The following is a 20,650-nucleotide window of genomic DNA, read 5'->3' on the forward strand; positions in this document are numbered from 1 at the left end:
TCAATAACTATGTGAGGTAAGATGGGAGATTAAGCACTAACTAATAAATAGCAATTGTAAGGGAATTATATAAGTATTGTCTAAATAGAAGATGGCAGCCTGGTTTCTTCAAATGCATAGAAAAGGTATTTAATTATCTATATCAAAAGGAGAACAGTTTCAAGGTTTGTCAGTGAACGGTTCTCAGAAAAGTGTTTACAGATAGGAAACATGGACTTTTATACACAAGTGATGGTCACACCCTCAGGCAAGGCCCAAGCCAAACACAAAGAGGGGAGGTCACATGTACTGTTAAGATGAGGATGATGGTGATGTGGGTGGTTTCGGCCCTCCCTTCTCAACAGTATCACGAAGGTGGAGACCAAGGGGACAGGAGCCTAAGCTAACCCCTGGGCGTGGGTCAACATTGTCATGGGTTTCTAGTTGTCATAGACAAAAACAACAATCAACAATAGCAGCGATAGCGTCAATAGTAGCAATCGCAGCAGAATGCAGCTCAACAATAATAGAATAAAGTAATGGCAGCAGAATGCAAATCAGTATCAACATTGTTAATGTAATCAACATTACGGGAAGTTCAAGTAATAGTCAGGTTGTGCAAAAATGCTGTGCAGGTAGCAGTGAGATGTAACACACTGTCGTACGGTGTGCAATATGGTACAGACTTACACACTAACTGTTTATCATTATATAAAACTCTCATTCCAGAGTTCTGAGTTTGTGTTGTACTGCTCTCTCTCCTGATAGGCCATAGATACTATTAGAATGTGGCCTGATCTAGGAGGGTAAGGCAGATGGCCACCATAACTGCATCAATCTATTTCTCATGGGAGATAATAGGCATCTATGTAAAAAAAAAAAAGCTAATGCCACCCTAGATACCCACGTTAGAATCCAGAACTGGGTACTGACCCCGCCTTGGACCCGGCTGTCCAGCTCTCTCGAAAATGTGTGCCAGCCCAATGCTGAGGGCTTTCTGCCTGGTTGATCTGTTTGTGTTGATTGTATAAACCGTACTTTGCCAACTACTTGATTAAAACCTACTAAAGGAACAAGTATTGTGTTTGTGCTTTTTGGATAAAGTCTCATCAGGGGGGACCAGAGAGAGAAATCTGACATTTCCCACAGCTGAAATGTATCTGTTGTTGAGCAAAAATGGGTTGTGGTCGTCAATGTGTTAATCTGCTGAGTACAGTGGTATTCAAGTGATGATTGTAGGGTCCAAAGTGTGCCAAGAAAGCATTCCCCACCCCATGACACTACCTGAATGAAGGATGTGTCCAGTCACAGTGTTCAGTGAGTGTATACAATGTTGGGCGTGTGGCCTATGTAATGGCCTAAAGGTTTCCACCCACACCACAACCTTTGAGTTCGCACCATTGGCCAAGATCTACATAAAATCACCCTCCTCCTCGAGGGGCTTCTGGATGAGAAACTTGCGTTAGGTTTTTGGAGAGGGAGATTGGAGTGGGGATTTTTTTTATTTTAACATCTTAATCGAGATGGGTTGGTGTATATTTCTACTCGCTTACATTATTCCGATCGTGCGATGCTACAGCTCAGGGCAGGTTACCGCGGCTTGTGACAATATGACCCCCGGTCATTATGTCAGCGCTCAGACCAGCTCTGCGCCTTATACGATCACTATTGATCAGACCACCTACTCTGGAGGCGATGAGATCACAGGTGAGTCCTTATAGTTCTCCTAATATTGGACTACGGTTGTTCTGTGTTGCATGCATGCATAGATATATCTCCGATCAGATGTGACACTCCGTATCATTTCATGAGTGTCGTCGTAATGCACACACCTGTTGCACACACACACACACGCACACACCTGTTGTTTTATGTTATGACCTCATCATGCATGGATAGTTGCATGTGAGTCGTTGTTTGTTTGCTTGGTTGGTTAGTTATCAAATCAAATCAAATCAATTTTTATTTGTTTAGCGCATTTCTTACAAGATGCAACTCAATGCGCTTACTGACAGAGCCGCAAGCAGGCAAAAGTAAAGATCTGTACACTGTGTAGCCAGGAAAGTTCCCTTGCAGCCCTCTACTCATAGAGCGACTACAGTTGTTGAAAGTTTTGGGGTGTAAACACACACAGACACTCAAAGAACATATATGGGATGGGCCTATTTGTATATAAACATTTGTTTGAGATGGTTTCATTTGTTAAAGTCACAGTGTGATATTTGTATGACTGGGCAGCAACATCATTTCCTAGATTTAAACTATTTAATCTATAGCATATTTAACTTCATACCTGGTCACAGCTTTTCACTGTCCTGGCTCCCAGCTGGTGGAACGAACTTAAGCCTGGTACACACATAAAGATTTTCTAACTCTTAACAGATTTTTTTTATCTGAGAGAGACCCCACACATGAAGATAAAAAATCATGGATTGAACAGTTTTGATCGTATTGTGTGTGGTGTGCTCAGATATTCCCAATACAGCCCACCACCTACATAAAGATCTGTCCTACGACAGTCTAGACTAGAGTCTCGTCCCCCAAACCAGAAATGTCGCTTGATCAAGGGTTAGGGTACCCTGACTGACCTGTACAACCTGAACACACCTCACACCACAGGATAATCTTGTAGGATAATCTTGTAGGATAATTTTAAGAGCCATCCGATAATCGGGCGTTTGCTGTCCTTGGTCGGAAGGGGGGGGAAATCGGGCCAAAACTGACCAGATTATCTTTATGTGTGTACCAGGCTTAATTCTCCCTTCTTCTAGCACTATGACTGCCAATGACCCCTGACCCCGAGCAGAGATTACTTCTCTTGCGATGACTGATGGACAGATGATTCACTTACTTAGACAAATATTTGTTGTAAGTCGCTTTGGATAAAGGCGTCTGCTAAATGCCGTAAATGTAAACCTCATAATAGACTAGACAAACATCTCACACCGCTATGTAAACTAATGATTCTGAAGGCTATACGCACCACAACCTATAATTAACAAGGCCACTTGATGGTCCACGTCCCATGGGGTAGGTTTCAGCACCATCTGCACTTTGGTGCCAGATTGGTCGTCTCAGCAGACCAATTTCCATCTTGCCTTGCCTGGCCAAAGTCCTGGAGAGACGTATTCTATCTAATAGCTTTTTTTTTAGCCAATTTAATTAAATAACATTTTCTAAATCCTTATTTGTCTGACCCGTTTACAGTGCAGCTCATGGCAGATTCGGGCCCATTCGCTGGTTTCATGCTCCAAGCTCAAGAGGTCGGAGGAAGCACTCCTGTGGGATCATTCACTGGAACGGACGACAGGGCCCAGCTCCTCACCTGCAGTAGTGTCCAGGTAAGTCTGTCCTCACCTGCGGTAGTGTCCATGTAAGTCTGTCCTCACCTGCGGTAGTGTCCATGTAAGTGTGTCCTCACCTGCAGTAGTGTTCATGTAAGTCTGTCCTCAGCTGCAGTAGTGTCCATGTAAGTCTGTCCTCACCTGCAGTAGTGTTCATGTAAGTCTGTCCTCACCTGCAGTAGTGTTCATGTAAGTCTGTCCTCACCTGCAGTAGTGTTCATGTAAGTCTGTCCTCACCTGCAGTAGTGTTCATGTAAGTCTGTCCTCACCTGCAGTAGTGTCCATGTAAGTCTGTCCTCACCTGCAGTAGTGTCCATGTAAGTCTGTCCTCACCTGCAGTAGTGTTCATGTAAGTCTGTCCTCACCTGCAGTAGTGTCCATGTAAGTCTGTCCTCACCTGCAGTAGTGTTCATGTAAGTCTGTCCTCAGCTGCAGTAGTGTTCATGTAAGTCTGTCCTCACCTGCAGTAGTGTTCATGTAAGTCTGTCCTCACCTGCAGTAGTGTTCATGTAAGTCTGTCCTCACCTGCGGTAGTGTTCATGTAAGTCTGTCCTCACCTGCAGTAGTGAACATGTAAGTCTGTCCTCACCTGCAGTAGTGTTCATGTAAGTCTGTCCTCAGCTGCAGTAGTGTTCATGTAAGTCTGTCCTCACCTGCAGTAGTGTTCATGTAAGTCTGTCCTCACCTGCAGTAGTGTTCATGTAAGTCTGTCCTCACCTGCAGTAGTGTCCATGTAAGTCTGTGTTCACCTGCAGTAGTGTCCATGTAAGTCTGTCCTCACCTGCAGTAGTGTTCATGTAAGTCTGTCCTCACCTGCGGTAGTGTTCATGTAAGTCTGTCCTCACCTGCAGTAGTGTTCATGTAAGTCTGTCCTCACCTGCAGTAGTGTTCATGTAAGTCTGTCCTCCCCTGCGGTAGTGTTCATGTAAGTCTGTCCTCACCTGCAGTAGTGTTCATGTAAGTCTGTCCTCCCCTGCGGTAGTGTTCATGTAAGTCTGTCCTCACCTGCAGTAGTGTTCATGTAAGTCTGTCCTCACCTGCAGTAGTGTTCATGTAAGTCTGTCCTCACCTGCAGTAGTGTTCATGTAAGTCTGTCCTCACCTGCAGTAGTGTTCATGTAAGTCTGTCCTCACCTGCAGTAGTGAACATGTAAGTCTGTCCTCACCTGCAGTAGTGTCCATGTAAGTCTGTCCTCACCTGCAGTAGTGTTCATGTAAGTCTGTCCTCACCTGCAGTAGTGTCCATGTAAGTCTGTCCTCACCTGCAGTACTGTAGTGTCCATGTAAGTCTGTCCTCAGCTGCAGTAGTGTCCATGTAAGTCTGTCCTCACCTGCAGTAGTGTCCATGTAAGTCTGTCCTCACCTGCAGTAGTGTTCATGTAAGTCTGTGTTCAGCTGCAGTAGTGTTCATGTAAGTCTGTCCTCACCTGCAGTAGTGTTCATGTAAGTCTGTGTTCACCTGCAGTAGTGTTCATGTAAGTCTGTCCTCACCTGCAGTAGTGTTCATGTAAGTCTGTCCTCACCTGCAGTAGTGTTCATGTAAGTCTGTCCTCACCTGCAGTAGTGTTCATGTAAGTCTGTCCTCACCTGCAGTAGTGTCCATGTAAGTCTGTGTTCACCTGCAGTAGTGTTCATGTAAGTCTGTCCTCACCTGCAGTAGTGTTCATGTAAGTCTGTCCTCACCTGCAGTAGTGTTCATGTAAGTCTGTCCTCACCTGCAGTAGTGTACATGTAAGTCTGTTCTCAGCTCGTGACGTTAGAATTATAAGGTTCTATCTCCATTTTTGTCAAAATTTAGTTTTTGACATAATCTGATCCATTAGGTGTTTATTAATGCCTGTGTGGTGTTATTTTTAAAATGTTGAAATGTTTGAGTTAGTAATTCATAAAATACAAAGGTTCCATCTCACAAAACATAATGGAATGTAAAAACGTTGACGCTCAATATCTCTGAACTGCCCTAAACGGAGATAGAACCTTCTCATTCTAAACGGAGATAGAACCTTCTCATTCTACAACAGGGTTAGGGTTAGCAACAACAATTAGCAAGAGTTATCACCAAATTAGCAATATGATTTGACCAGCGACATTCGGGTTGCAAGTCTGTTCAAACCAGCAATGTTCGGGCCTCCATAACCCCGCCAACCACCTTATGCGGCTTTCTGCTTTTCGTATTTACCTGCCAGTTTAGCTAGATAACACGTTCACACATAATGTATTATTAATTAATTAAAGTATTAACAAATGTTGGTCTTCAGTAACAATCCCCTCGAATGTATTAATTTAGAGACTAAGCTACATTTTCCATCTTCCCAGAATTCTGCGGTCTCCCACACGTCAAGTTCACCTAAAACCTCTATCCAGGTGGCATGGAGGGCCCCAACATCAGGAGACCTCAAAAACATTGAATTCAGGTGACTTACAGATTTGCTATCAACCTCCTTGAAATTCACTGTTCTTCAGTGGCCTTCCCAGTCACTGGATCTGAATCCAATAGAACACCTTTGGGATGTAGCAGAACGCGAGATTCACCACTTGAAAGTGCACCTGAAAAATCTGCAGGAATGGCGTCATGCAATCATGTCATCATGGAGCAGCATCTCCAAGGAATGTTTCCAACATCTCGTGGAATCAATATGGAATCAATGCCACAAAGAATTGAGGCTGTTTTGAGAGCAAAAGGGGGCCCTACCCAGTGTTATTATAGTGTTCCTAATAAAGTGTTTGCCGAGTGTAGATCACATGATTTCAGTGTTTTCTCTATCTGTTGCTTTTACAGGGCATCCTTTGTACAAGATTTTTCCACCTTCTGGGTTCAAGTGAAAAGCCCTTTACTCTCATACGTTGAACACCCACACGTTCACAGCACACCCAGACCCTCCATCACCACTTCTGCCTCTACACCAGCAACACCACCGACATCGACAGCAGCGACACCACCTCCATCTACAGCAGCAACACCACCTCCCTCTTCAGTAAGTGTGGTGATCTTTTTTAGTCAACTCTGATTCATCTGTTCGTTTCATATTGGGGGTGACTTTCTCCGAGTCAGTCAGAGAAAGAAACGATTGGTGCCCCGCGGTGGTGTAGCGGTCTAAGCACTGGCCACTAGTGCAAGTTGCCCACCGGGGACTGGGATCGTATCCCAGCTCGCCAGATCCGGATATGGCTGGGGCACACACGGGGAGCGACATATTGGGCGGCCGCTCCCGAGGGCGGTATAGGAGTAGTTCCGGACAAGGATCCGTCGCGCAACACCGCCCCCGTCTGGTGCTGGAGTAACGGTACTGGGCTCGAGGAGCCAGTCAGCTAGTCTGCCTGGCGCCCTCCTCTGGGACTGCCGGCCACGGGGTCGTGCGGCGGATCCTACGCAATAGGCAGGGGATAATTGGATGCTAGGTTGGGTTCAATTGGCTACCAAATTGGGTGAAAAAGGGGATAAAATCTGAAAAAACTAATTAAAAAAAAAAAAAAAAAAGAGAAAGAAACGATTGATTCGAATGAAATCGTAACTGTTCCATGAATTGTGAAATGTTTGGAGATATTCTTGTGCTCTGTGTTCTTGTTTTTTCTGAACAGTTAAACATCTCTAGTGCTGGATGTGGCATACGTAAGGTGTGTTTTAGCCAACCTCTCAACTGTGATCCTGCAGTGAGCTCAAACTGCTACTTTATGTCTGCCATGACCTCTTCCAGTGATACAGCTGTCCAGTTTGAGTTGACAGGCCGTTCACAAGGCTACATCTCTATTGGTTTCTCTGATGACCAGAGGATGGTAAATATTGCTTTTCATCCTCCATTTTTCAAACCTCTTAAGAGTTATACAAAAGGATTTCATGTTTTTAGGCGGTGCAGCCGCTTCTATAAGTGTCACGTGTGTGTGTGTCTCGTGTGTGTGTGTCTCGTGTGTGTGTGTGGTGTGTGTGGTGTGTGTGGTGTGTGTGTAAACCAATCAGGAGTCGCCTATGTGTCTCAAAAAGCTTTATCTCAAAAAGTATACATTTCACAGCTTAGATATTCACACCGTAGAGATCCTGGGGACCAGATGCACTATAGTAGCTACCGCTAGAGTGGAGTTTTGATCATGGTTTCAAACAACACTGAATATTTGAAAAACTATAAATGCCACAGCTTAGATATTTACACTGTAGGAATCCTGGGATCCAGGTGAAACATATTATGTATGCGTACCTTAAAAACTGTAGTCGTTGTCACAAGTTAGAAAATGGGTTTGAAATGGAAATTACCAACTGCCACTGAATTTAGATTTTGTTGTTGTTTATTTTTTGTATAGTGATTGCACCATGTCTTCATTTGGATGTTCAGCTGAATGTGTGGTGGTGTTGTTCATTGTCTTTCTCTTCCTCTTTTAAGGGACATGATGACATTTACATCTGTGGTCGGGGCAGTAATGGGTTCATCCAATTGCAACACGCTTATTCAAAAGGAAGATTTGCTCCAGAAATACTTCCTCTGGTACATACTACACCTTCTCCTAATCTTGCTTGTTGACGTCTGAATGACGTCTTTGGTGAATGATACCGTTTGTCTATATAATTATATCATTAGAAAATCGTTACTGTAAACTAATAAAGTTAATCATTTTTTAAAACAACCAATATTGACATTATGTTTGTGTTCCCTCTTAGCAAAATGTTTCTGCTGTTAAAGCTTCAATGCGTGACGGGGTCATCAGCTGTTCCTTCACGTCCCAGAACCCCATCTCGACCCAGCGGAGTGCCGTGTTTTCTTGGACCTACTATCTCTTGTTTGCTTATGGACCCACGAGTAACGGTAGGCAGATACACATGGAAGAGGACCGGTTTGTTTCACCGAGTGATTTTTATTTGGTTCTTTAAAACAATGTGTACTTGAAAAGAATGTTCTCTTGTTGTCTAATGACAGGACAAATCCGGTTTCATCCAAGCACACCCTTCATCAGCGACAACAAGGTGGACATTTCAAAACCTCAGCTTGTGACAAAAGCAGAGCTGCCCCGTATTATTAAAGCACATGGTATAGTAAGATTGCTGTTTTTGCAGGGAGAAGAATTGACACAACCTTTCAAATGTGTACTATAACAAACTGATTATAACAGATAGTAATGTAAATTGTGCTGCAGGTGCCTTGATGTTGATCGCCTGGATGACTACAGGTAGTGTGGGTATGATCATCGCCAGGTATCTGAAAGGTTTCGCCAAGGGGAAAAATTGCTTTGGCAAAGCCATTTGGTTCATGGTGAGTTTTTCAATGTCCCCAGTGTTGCATTGCAGATGAACAACAAGACATATAATCATTTTGTGCCCCCTGACAAATTCTGTTGTTTCTTTCTGTTCGTCAGGCTCATGTGTCTCTTATGGCGCTCACTGTTGCTGCCACCAGCATCGCCTTCATTTTGGTTTTTTCACATGTTAAAGGCTGGAGTGGGGTATGTCTGACACTTACGTACGGCTATTTTAATGCATTTTAAACAAGCAAACACTGTGGTAAATAGTTAGTTTGTTAAAAACAAACTACAACTGCATGAGAAAAGGGACACTGTGATTATGCAAAGTCAGTCAAATCCTTTAAATGCACGTTGATAGTACAGTTAATGACCCCAGTATGTTTGTAGGGAGCTCACCCTGTGTTGGGCTGCATCATCATGGTTCTGACCTTAATCCAACCCACCGCGGCCCTGTTCCGGTGTGGACCCCATCAACACTGGTATGTGATTATCCATATACTATACATATCCATCTGAGTTCATGTGTGTACAGGTGCAACTCAAAAAATGGGAATATCGTGCAAAAGTTCATTTATTTCAGTAATTCAACTTAAAGGGTTAAACTTAGATATTATATACTAGACTCATTACATGCAAAGCGAGATATTTAAAGCCTTTATTTGTTATAAATTTGATGATTATGGCTTACAGCTTATGAAAACCCCAAATTAAATATCTCAGAAATGTTTAATATTACATTAAATCAATAGGAAAAGGATTTTAAATACAGAAATGTCAGCCCTCTGAAAAGTATAATCATGCATATGTACAATGCAATGAGTCTATATAATATTTAAGTTTAACCCTTTAAGTTGAATTACTGAAATCAATGAACTTTTGCACGATATTCTAATTTTTTGAGTTGCACCTGTATGTTTATTCGTCTAACATGTGTTGTGTGAGTGAATTAATGTGTTGTGTCATTGTTCATTGTTCATCACAGGAGATTTCTTTTCAATTGGTCACATGCTTTGAATGCAGTCGCGATAAAAGGCCTAGCTGGTAAGGAACTGTGATTCTGAATGGAACTATGTATTGGATTGACTCTGATAGTGTAAATTAGAACACCCTTTTCCCCCTCAAAGGTATAATGTCTCAAGCAATACTGTTAGGGGCATCAAATGTTTCATTGAATATAATTAGTTCCCTGATGTGTTTGTGTCCACCATCTCGTGCTTATTGATTTGCTGTGTTATTTTACTGACTGTTACTGTCGTTTGACTGTTTTGTTCTTTGACTATCTCAGTAATTATATTAAAAATACTTCTTTTTTTTTCAGTGGCAGCCATATTTACTGGGCTTTCACTGATTGAAAGCACTCCGGATAAAACAATGTTGAAAACCATGGGTGGGTTTGTTGCATGGGAGGCAGCATTATACATACTGCTGGATTTTAATAAAAGATGGAAGCAAAAAGGTAAGGTCATCTCTCATTATTCAGGTAGTTGTTACTTACATTCTCTATATAGAATGACCTAGATGTGGATCTATTAAAGGACATTATTTTCTGTCAGGAATGTAAAGATGTGCTTTATAGAATGCTGTTTTCTTTTTATGTAGATGTAGAAGAGGATGATTCTAACTCGGTAAGCACGCTTTTAATTTTCATGACCTCTTCTGTTCTTCTATTGTTTGCATAATATCTGTGAATTTCCATGAGGGATACTGGCCCTGGACTAGACAAGCACCCACAGCATTGTTTAATTAAAGTGATATTGCTTTTATACAACAGTTCTACAGCACAATTTATTAGTTAACAGTAATAAGTAACAACAGATTATGATTGGTTTGTTTATTTAATCATTTATTTTGGCTCCGTCAACAAAAAATTGTTCCGCAACTGGACTGTTGCCTAGTAACCTGAACACAAACATCTGCAGGCCAGCTACTTTGTATTAACGGTCATTTTGGAGTGATACATATAGTTAAAAGTCCCAGCGCTGTTATACTGTATATCAGCACTCATGGAATGCCTCTTGTCCAATCAAATTACTTGGTCGGAACTAACTGTTGTATAATGCTCTTTTCTTTACAGACAAGTACAGAATTTGTATTACTGGTCGTGTTTTGCCTTGGAAACGTGGCATTTTTGGTGGCACTTCTCGTTGGAATTGGCTTGTCATGAAGATCTCCTGAAAAATCTAAATTGCCAATTGAGACACTACTGTGTTACATGATCAGGTGTGACATGTTTATAGAAGGTCTGTTTTAAATCTCTTGTATTTTATCACACCTATAATTCATGTTTTAAAGATGTTTTAAAGATATGAAATGCCTTATGCCAATTGATTCCTTTGATGTTGCAAATTTATATTAACTCATCTTTCCACTGGGTGGCATTGATTCATCAACATCTTAAGCATCCACTTCACAAATCAATTGGGCCTACTCATTTTTCAGATAAAACATGTAAGAGCCTAATACGTTTTGTTTTGTATTCTCGTGAGTTAAATTATTTGTGTTGATAACTGATTTGTGATTTTCTTAAAATTGTATCTATTATTAAAAGCTGGAAAATTAACTGTTTTGTACAAACTGTATGCTCGCTGCCTTGGCCATGACTCACGAAGAGTTGTACATCTCAATGTGACGGATGATAAAGGAAAAATAAATACATTGTAAAAAATAATAATAATGTGTCTGTCATTACATTACGTTAACTTTAAATGGAGCATTGAACCTTTAATTTAATTTAACCACCTGTTTACGCAGGCGTATCCCTGTTGATTTACTGTTCCCGTGCTGCTCTGCTACTAGCTATGTTTTATACTGTATATTTCTATGTATTTTGTATTTTGAATTTTGTAACTGTTTTGAAATGTGTTGTTGTACGGCGACCTTGAGTGCCATGAAAGGCGCCTTATAAAATAAATGTATTATTATTATTATTATTATTTAACGTTCAGTGTTTACTTAGCGCACTTCCACTCCGGGGCGATAGATGGCAGCATCGCTCTACTATGTGACGACTGAAACCAACGAGGAAGTTGACCAACACCCAGCCTCTGAGCAGAGAGACGTTCTACCCGCAGCCATTTTACAGCCAGACGTTTCTGCCTTTGTCTCTCTCCTTCCTCTGCCCAGCCACCCAGACTCACGTCAGACCCAGAGACACTAAACGGCATTGAAGCGCCGAGATATTTCATCACCCCTAAGTTAGCGTCCTAATATCGCATGTCCTCTATCCAGAATCTCCAATCTTTTGGTAAGTAGCTGAATTGCTGTGTCGCTACCTAGCGAACGAACGGTTGCTAATGCTAAGCTACCTAGCACTTAGCCGTTCTAGACGTTCTAATGGTAACCATAGCTAAGTACATAACATTGTAATTCTCTTGGTAACCGTTGCTAGGTAGTTAAGTGGTTATCAAAGTCGTAAACACGGATGGCTTTCGACTCGATCATATTTGGTGGCCTGGTCACGTGTCAGTTCGCCTTTGTAATGTGTCTAAGCGACGAACAAACGGCACGGAATTGTAATCTGGGCTCTGTTTTGTTCCTCCCTTCCGCCTCCCCCTCCCCCCTCTCCCTCCCCCTCTCCCTCCCCCCCCCTCTCCCCCTTCTCTCTCTCCCCCCCCCCTCTCTCTCTCCCCCCCCCTCTCTCTCCCCCTCCCCCCTCTCTCTCCCCCCCTTCTCTCTCCCCCTCCCCCCTCTCTCTCTCTCCCTCCCCCCCTTCTCTCTCTCCCCTCCCCCTCTCTCTCCCTCTCCCCCTCTCTCTCTCCCTCCACCTCCCCCCACTCTCTCTCTCCCTCCTCCCCCCCCTCTCCCTCCACCTCCCCTCTCCCTCCTCTCCCCCCCACTCTCTCTCCCCCTCCACCCCCCCCTCCACTCTCCCTCCCCCCCTCTCTCTCCCTCTCTCCACCCCCCCCTCCACTCTCCCTCTCCCTCCTTCTTACTTAGATCCCTTTGCTGATGCAACCAAGGGTGACGACTTACTCCCGGCCGGGACTGAAGATAAAATCCACATAAGGATACAGCAACGGAACGGACGCAAGACCCTTACCACTGTGCAGGGGATTGCAACCGATTACGACAAGAAGAAGCTTGTGAAAGCCTTCAAAAAGGTGAGTGGTTTGTGTTTTTGGTTCACGTCCCATCAGGTCAGTGATGATTTTAAAACCAGTCTAATTGACCCAAAGAGCATGATGCTGAACCCCTTCTAGTCACTTGTGGTTTTTGGCTAAGCATGTGGAAGTGGAAAAGCGATTTGCCAGGTCAAGATCTCAGCTGCATTCCCTAACACTCCATTTGACAGTAGCGTATTACTGTGGAATCCACAAGGGTCCACCCCCTGCCCCTCCCAGATGATGAGATTGACACGAGGCCTGTGTTATTCTGCGTTCAGCAGCTGTCGGATCCAGAAATACGAGTACAAGTCGGAAATTACCATGAGAATCAATGACCAACCAGTATGATACCCAAGTTTAGATTACCCATCCACTGTAACCTTACCTATCTCGTCAGAAAACAAATACTGATTTCCACAGTAAATGTTTAAAATGTTAACAATATGAATCTTTCTGTCCAATTTCAACATTGTTCAACAATGGTTAACAATCACCCATAATGTATATTTTTTGTTTGTTAATGTTCGTTATGAATTGCAAACAAAATCTCATTAGTTGAGTTCCCACTTCAAGAACACATTAATGCATTAATGTCAGAGTTCACCAACTGGGAGTTACATTTTCCCTAGAACCAAATGAGCATACCATGATGGGGGATGGGGAAGTCATGTATAGGGGATGCTGCATAACTGACAGTTCCTTTCTCACTTTAATCTCATCATTTGTGTCGTTCTAAGATGTTGAATTGACTTTTACTGAAGTAGTATAGTAAGTGTTTATAGAAATGTACCTGAAAAAGAAAAGTAATACGATGTTGCCTACCAGTTTATCAACTGTCTGTCTATGGTCATGTGAATGCAGTTTTATTTGTGGCCAATCGATGCATGTTTTTATGTTTAATAGAAATTTGCCTGCAATGGTACTGTGATTGAGCACCCTGAATACGGCGAGGTCATCCAGCTGCAGGGAGACCAGAGGAAACACATCTGCCAGTTCCTCCTTGAGGTAAGGTCTTCTATGTTAACACTCCACAGAACATAATAAACCTGACCACTATCAGCTGCATTACCATCATTATTGTTGTGGTCGCAGACAAGTAATTTTTACTTGGGATTTCACTCAGTGAAATACATCTTTGAGAAAGTATTACGGTCATTATGTAGCACCTTGAATATGTCTGGTGTATCTTCTGTGTGAGTGAGTGATGTCTTTGTATTTCCCACCAGATCGGCATTGTCAGGGAGGAGCAGTTGAAGGTTCACGGATTTTAAAGTAATGCTGTGGCCCCAAGACCAGGAGTTCCTCTGCCTTTAGTCTTTTCCTCCTCGTTATGCATTGATCAATAAAGTTTAGCAACATGTCTGATGTAACACTCTGAGGCAATAAAAATGTCCCCCTTTTCAAGACGAAAAATCTCCCATCTCGGCTCTTATTCACCCTTTCCTATTCTCCCTCTCAGATCTGACTTGAAACGAGCAGACAACATGTAGGCCCCTTTTTTTGTCAAATTGTTGTAAACGATAACATCTTAAGCACACAAACACTCTTAGTGCATGCACTTTGGTAGAATCCTTAGTGCGGTAGTTGTTGTTAATTGGGTTTGTCCGTAGGTCAGTGATGGATGGTAGCCTGAGCAGTGGTTTCCATCATTAAATCATTACATCATTACTCCCCATCTATGGAGAATGTGGGAGCTTGTAACTTTGGAAGGGCGACAGAGGCCCCAACTCAAAGGGCAGACTAACGTGAAGAGATGCTCGAGTGGTTTTACAGAGAAGCGAAATACCACTGATCCATTTCTTATTATGCATTTATCTATGCAATATGCCTGAACCACTGGTTGCATTTTTTTTATACAAGACTCCCTGCACAGGCAGAGATCTTTGCATACACTTGACCATTGTTTTTGGGGTTGTTTTTTTTAGTCACTCAGTGCTAAATGATGTGTTGTCAGTGTTCTGGATCATGCAAATTGCAGAACCGAGCCACTGCACTTAGGTTCTGTAAATCCTCCACATATATTCCCGCAGGGTAAGCGAAGTGAAAGTGAGTGACATGGATGGACTGGTTAGATTCATTAGTCCTTTTAGAGCCAAAGATGCTTGGTCCATCCCTGTTCCCAATTCATTGCATGTATGTTGAGTGAACGGCCCTTTCTCAATTGTTAGGAACCTCTCCTCCAGCTTTCTTGCTATACTTCCTCAAAACACATTGAAGGACAAGATCTAGGTTCCTCAAGTTAGATATTTTCTTCCCATGCTTTTGAGTAGAAGTGAGTGGAGGACAGGAGAGAATTTTAGGAATGAATGTTCTAACAATTGAGAAAAGGCTGCAATATGCCTTGGACTACAATGTGTCATGTTAAAGAGGTCATCTAAAATATCTGTTCCCAATAAGGACCGAACTTTGTAATTGCATGATGTGGGGATTGGAACTGTTTTGTAGACTATTGCATATTATTACTGTAAGAACTGTATATTAGGCTAGATATATCTGGTGTCCCCATGACCCCACTGTTGACTGACATTCCAGAGAGTTTTGACACCACGCTAATGTTAATCCAGTCTAGTGCCTAATCTGAGTTGAATCCATTGTCATCACATGATCATGTCAGTTACATTTCTGCCAATGAGTCTTGAATTAAATAAATTTTTTGGGATTGCATGTCACTGGGATTAATCAAATTGCACCACAAATAGGATGCTACTGTTTTGGGGACAAATTACTGGCAGAATGTTGACTTTTGTAACTACATACCACAAAGCAATATGAAGGGAAATTGTATGAACATTTAATGTGGAAAACCATGTAAGTCTTTCCTTCCTTGTATGAAAATATATTGATATAATGGTCCTGAATGATTTTAATGCCCCATGTCAAGTTATTCAACATTTCTCAGCAATAAAATCAGGACACGATCCTCTGTGTGAGTTGTGTGATTTGCAGTGCCCTCCATAAGTAATGGGACAGCGTTTTCTTCTTCTTTCGGCTCTACACTCCAAAGGTTTGCGTTTGAAATCAATCAAAACTGAGGTGGCCTAGTAGTCTAGCACCATGGCCTACAGTGCACACATGCCCGTGTCAGCATGGGTTTGAATCCGACCCATGCCCTGCTGAAAAACCCAAATGCACAGCATAGAATCAACACTAGACATCGACAGCTCTCTACTCTCTTATGCCTATACAAATGATATGACAGAACACACCTGACTTACCAGAAACAACTCGTGACGTTAGAATTATATGGTAAATTTTTGGTCAAATTGAGTTTTTTACATAATCTGATCCATTAGGTGTTTATTAATGCCTGTGTGGTGTTATTTTTAAAATGTTGAAGTTTTTGAGTTAGTAATTCATAAAATACAAAGGTTCCATCTCACAAAACATAATGGAATGTAAAAACTTTGACGCTCAATATCTCTGAACTACCCTAAACGGAGATAGAACCTTACCATTCTAAGCTTACGAACTGTCAATCCAATTGTCCCATTACTTTTGGTACCCTAAAATTGTGAAACCAATTATGTACACAAATACCTCTGCATCGATGCTATCACAAGACAAATCTCACTTTGCCTACTCAATTGCTGTATCGATAGAACATTGTGTTAAATTGTTTAACCAAAACACCTGTACAAATGATTTTTTGTTTAGCAAACAAAACCCCACATACATCAATCAAGTTCAGTGTATTCCATTTCTAGTCTGCAATCTATTAAAGGACAAATTAGCAATCAGCCATTTTTGATTTCCATTGTCATGATGGATGACAGCTGTAGTCAGACTGGATATCAGTCCAGAAGAGGCCTTGGTGTTAGTCTGGCTGTCTGGCTGTGTGGACTTGACCTGTATTGTCAGTCAAGTCAGAGTGAGACTCCATGTCTCAGGGGTTGGATCTTGTCAGCAAGTGTTTTGTCTGTGAGTCTCCAGGAACAGACGGTGGAGGGAGTGGTGCCCCAGGCTACCCGGCGTCCTCTCCGTGCCACTCAATTAATCTCTGCTAGAAGACAGAGAGAGAGACAGAGAGAGAGAGAGATGGGCAAAGTTAATGATGGATGTCCCACACTCCTCACCAGGCACTTTCTCTTTCCCACTTTTTAATGACAGCGATGTTTATGTGACAATGCAAGATCTCTAAATGATTTAATACCGGTTACCATTCCATTTCAACAATTGAATTAATAATAATAAAAACAAGTATTATAATTGTGTTTAGATTTCAATGTAGCCTAAGACAAAACATCAAGCAATGGTCATGTTTCATATGTGGTCAACCAAAATGTATACGGTAAATTTATTGGGCACTGCAGTTGGCAGTGAATTTAATGTGTTATTTTGTTAGATATTTGCCAGACGGCAAGACAGCCGTTTTAGTTTTTTACTTAATTGGTTTCAACCCTCTCTTTTAATACCCCATTTCTTCTTTCTGAATTTCCCCATATACATTTTCAGTCCATTCTGTTCCATGACACCCCAGCAGCACCCCAGCAGCAACTGCCTCCCCTTACCAACACCAGGAGCCAGGGAGCATGCTTCACACCTGGAGACACCGGTACTCACAGCTTTATAACATCTGAGCAGGTGAGAAGGCAGCTTTCCAGGGTGAATGTGAACAAGTCCAGAGGTCCAGACAACATCAACCCCAGGGTTCTGAAGGTGTGTGCTGGAGAGCTGGCGGACACATTCCAACATCTCTTCAGTCTATCTCTAAGACTGAGGAGGGTGCCACAGCTCTGGAAGACCTCTTGCATCGTCCCAGTGCCAAAGAAGGGACGGCCCAGCACCCCAAACGACTACAGACCTGTCGCCCTGACACCACAGGTCATGAAGATCCTGGAGAGGCTAGTGCTGCAACACCTTAAGCCCCAGGTGAAGGACTTCCTGGACCCCCGGCAGTTTGCATACCAGGAGAGCATGGGGGTGGAGGACGCCATCATTTACATGCTGCACAGGGCCTACACACACCTGGAGAGGCCACAGAGCATGGTGAGGACCATGTTCTTCGACTTCTCCAGTGCATTTAACACTATCAAGCCATCACTGCTGGCTGACAAACTAGCAGTGATGTGTGTGGAGGACTCCCTGACGGCTTGGATCCACAACTACCTCACAGACAGGCGTCAGTATGTGAGACTGCAGGGCTGTCAGTCTGAGGTGGTGGTGTGCAACACCGGTGCCCCCCAGGGAACTGTTCTGTCACCCTTTCTCTTCACCCTCTATACCTCCGACTTCCAGTTTAGCTCCGACCAGTGCCACCTGCAGAAGTTTTCGGATGACTCCTCTATCGTCGGTTACATCACAGACGACAGGGATGAGGAGTACAGGGCCCTGGTGGAGAGCTTCGTGCAGTGGTGCGACACCAACTACCTTTTGCTTAACACCAGCAAAACAAAGGAGTTGGTGGTGGATTTTAGGAGGAAGAGAAGGACCCCAGCCCCCATCACCATCAAGGGGGTGGAAGTCGAGAGGGTGGACTCCTACAGGTACCTGGGAGTACAAATTAATAACAAACTGGACTGGACTGACAACACCGAGGCTCTTCTCAGGAAAGGGCAGAGCAGACTGTTTTTCCTGAGAAGGCTGAGGTCTTTCGGTGTCTGCAACAAGCTGCTGCAAATGTTTTACCAGTCGGTGGTTGCCAGCGTTCTGTTCTTCGCCGTGGCCTGCTGGGGTGGAAACATCTGTGCCAGGGATGCTGCGAAGCTAAACAAACTGGTGAAGAAGGCCAGCTCTGTGGTGGGGACCGGGCTGGACAGCCTAGAGGTGGTGGCAGAACAGAGGATGGGGAAAAAACTGGCGGCCATGCTGGCCAATCCCTCCCACCCGATGTACTGCGAGCTGGCAGGGATGAGGAGCAAGTTCAGCCACAGATTTGTTCTCCCCCGTCAAAGTACAAAAAGATTTGGACAGTCCTTTATTCCAGCTGCACTCCGACTCTACAACCAGGCCCTGCAGGGTGGGGGAGACCTGGAGATGGAACTTTTGGAACTTTTTACTTATTGAGCCTGCACTGTTTTATGTTTTTTTATTGAATGTTTTTCTGTTTTCTGTACTGAATGTTTTCTGCCCTAACTGAGCTGTTTGACAACAAAATTTCCCCATTGGGGACAATAAAGGTTTTCAATCAATCAATCAATCAATGAAAGGCACATTATAGTGCCTTTTTATATGAAGCTATCAATAACTGCAATCAAAAGCCTGCTCATTGAGACATTGGTTAGGATTTGAAAACCTTTTCTTTCTTAAAGTCGGTTGGAAGTCTGCCACCTCTGGCCTCCACTGCGAAATCAATTTCCCAGCCAGTCTTGCAGATGTCAATGGTGTCTGCAGGGGTAGACTGCTAAAGAGAGTAATAAAGGTTATTTCACTTGAAGATAAAGGTGTTTATAGTGCTTCCTAACCTTGGCCAAAAGCCTGGACCGGTCCTTCCGTTTGCATCCTCAGAACATTCTTCTTTAATTGAAATTGAGGAAACATGTGAAAACCGCTTGAAAGTGTCTTGCTATTTCCTCTTCTCCCTTCAACCAGTATATCTTCATGGGTTATTGCACACATCTGTAAATATATTTCAAATAGCCCTTTGGGGTTATTTTCAAAATCTTAAGCCTCAACCATCTGTCTGATCAAGCAATTATTCTTTGAAGTATATTTCACTGACAGTAAAAACAAATATGCCTGATGGTCGTCTGTTGTGAAATATGATATTACCCAAATATGGTTCCCTTGAGAAGACTACCGTCGCTAGACATTACTATTTGACTTCATAACCTGTGCCATTACCAGCTTCAGGTGTGGGGATAATTGACGCTCCGCACATCTGGCGTGTGCATGTGTAACCCTGTGACCAGGACAGCTTGAGATACAGATAACCAACAAACTGCTATCAGCATGACAAATTATGAAATACATAGACATTACCATGGTCTGTTCCACTGTTTGCTGTTAGTTATTAATCATAACCCTTTGGCCATTGGTCGTGTGGTATGGCGTGGTGCATTTAAGCAAGCACGCACGCAGACACACACCCACTCCCACACACGCACACACACACACACACACACACACACACACACACACGCACACACACACACACACACACACACACACACACACACACACACACACACACACACACACACACACACACACACACACACAAATAGCCCACTAAAACCATGGCTGCAGATGACTGTAGATTACGTCTCTAGGCCAGTATGTGACTTGGATGACTCATTCGGCAGAAGAGGAGGAGGAGGAAGTCAAAAGGCTGTGTGTTGCTTCAGTTAGGTTTCGGTTTGCCTTCGGTTGTGTTTTCCTGATCTGTTGCGCACACAACGTTGTTGTCGAAACCTAGGAAGAGCATGTCATGGCATTAGCTAATGGGGATCCTAATAAACAAACAAACAAACAAACACAGTGAGCAACATTTTTGAAAAACCTCATCATTTCAAGTTTAAACATAGATTAGAATAGAAACCTAAATGAAATGTTTCGAATTAAACAAAAAACAAATGTTTATTTATTGTCTATTGTTTTAGAAACTCCATACATAGGTTGGACACCCGTTGTGGGGACAACAGTCCCCTGACACAGAGGAGACCCCCTGCAATGAAGTGACCCCCATGACTACCAGACCCCCATACTGCCTACAAGGGATGAAGCTATGTAAAGGTGGTCATCAAACAGAGAAAGAAAAGTATGTGTACGTCACTATCTAAGTATTTGGATTAGTGACACATTATAGAACATTCTAGAAATGACTAGAGGAGTGGGTGGGTGAATGGGTGGTGAAGTGTAGTTCTAGCAACCACACCAACACAGACATCTCGCTTAGAGAAGAGCCACCATTAACTGGTGTGGCCTTGGGCTCCGTATCCTGCTACCAGGGCTCAGTGGGGTGCAGTCAAGGCAGCAGGGAGGAAGGTGGTCTGAAGCTAAACAAAATCTTCTCGCCATCAGCCATGGTACAGAAACCACAAACACAGTACCGTACTTTTTC

At 43.1% G+C, this 20,650-nt stretch overlaps 2 protein-coding genes across 2 annotated transcripts; both read left to right on the plus strand.

The window, feature by feature from the left end:
- Positions 1-1,589: 1,589 nt before the first annotated feature.
- LOC308169308 (putative ferric-chelate reductase 1) lies at positions 1,590-11,755 on the plus strand (the record flags this gene model as incomplete). Its single annotated transcript, XM_080543994.1, has 15 exons — positions 1,590-1,686; positions 3,187-3,320; positions 5,639-5,736; positions 6,189-6,297; positions 6,902-7,096; positions 7,696-7,797; positions 7,971-8,115; positions 8,227-8,337; positions 8,444-8,559; positions 8,663-8,749; positions 8,936-9,027; positions 9,531-9,589; positions 9,867-10,004; positions 10,148-10,173; positions 11,672-11,755. The coding sequence occupies 15 exons, from the start codon at positions 1,590-1,592 to the stop codon at positions 11,753-11,755; spliced, it is 1,593 nt and encodes a 530-aa protein (XP_080400120.1).
- eif1b (eukaryotic translation initiation factor 1B) lies at positions 11,580-15,518 on the plus strand. The gene is made up of 4 exons (XM_080544284.1): positions 11,580-11,792; positions 12,485-12,648; positions 13,555-13,656; positions 13,878-15,518. The coding sequence occupies exons 1-4, from the start codon at positions 11,762-11,764 to the stop codon at positions 13,920-13,922; spliced, it is 342 nt and encodes a 113-aa protein (XP_080400410.1). The 5' UTR covers positions 11,580-11,761; the 3' UTR covers positions 13,923-15,518.
- The last annotated feature ends 5,132 nt before the right edge of the window (positions 15,519-20,650 follow it).

Source organism: Nansenia antarctica (genome assembly GCF_963989245.1).
Source record: "Nansenia antarctica genome assembly, chromosome: 13".
In the NCBI taxonomy this organism is placed as follows: domain Eukaryota; kingdom Metazoa; phylum Chordata; class Actinopteri; order Argentiniformes; family Microstomatidae; genus Nansenia; species Nansenia antarctica.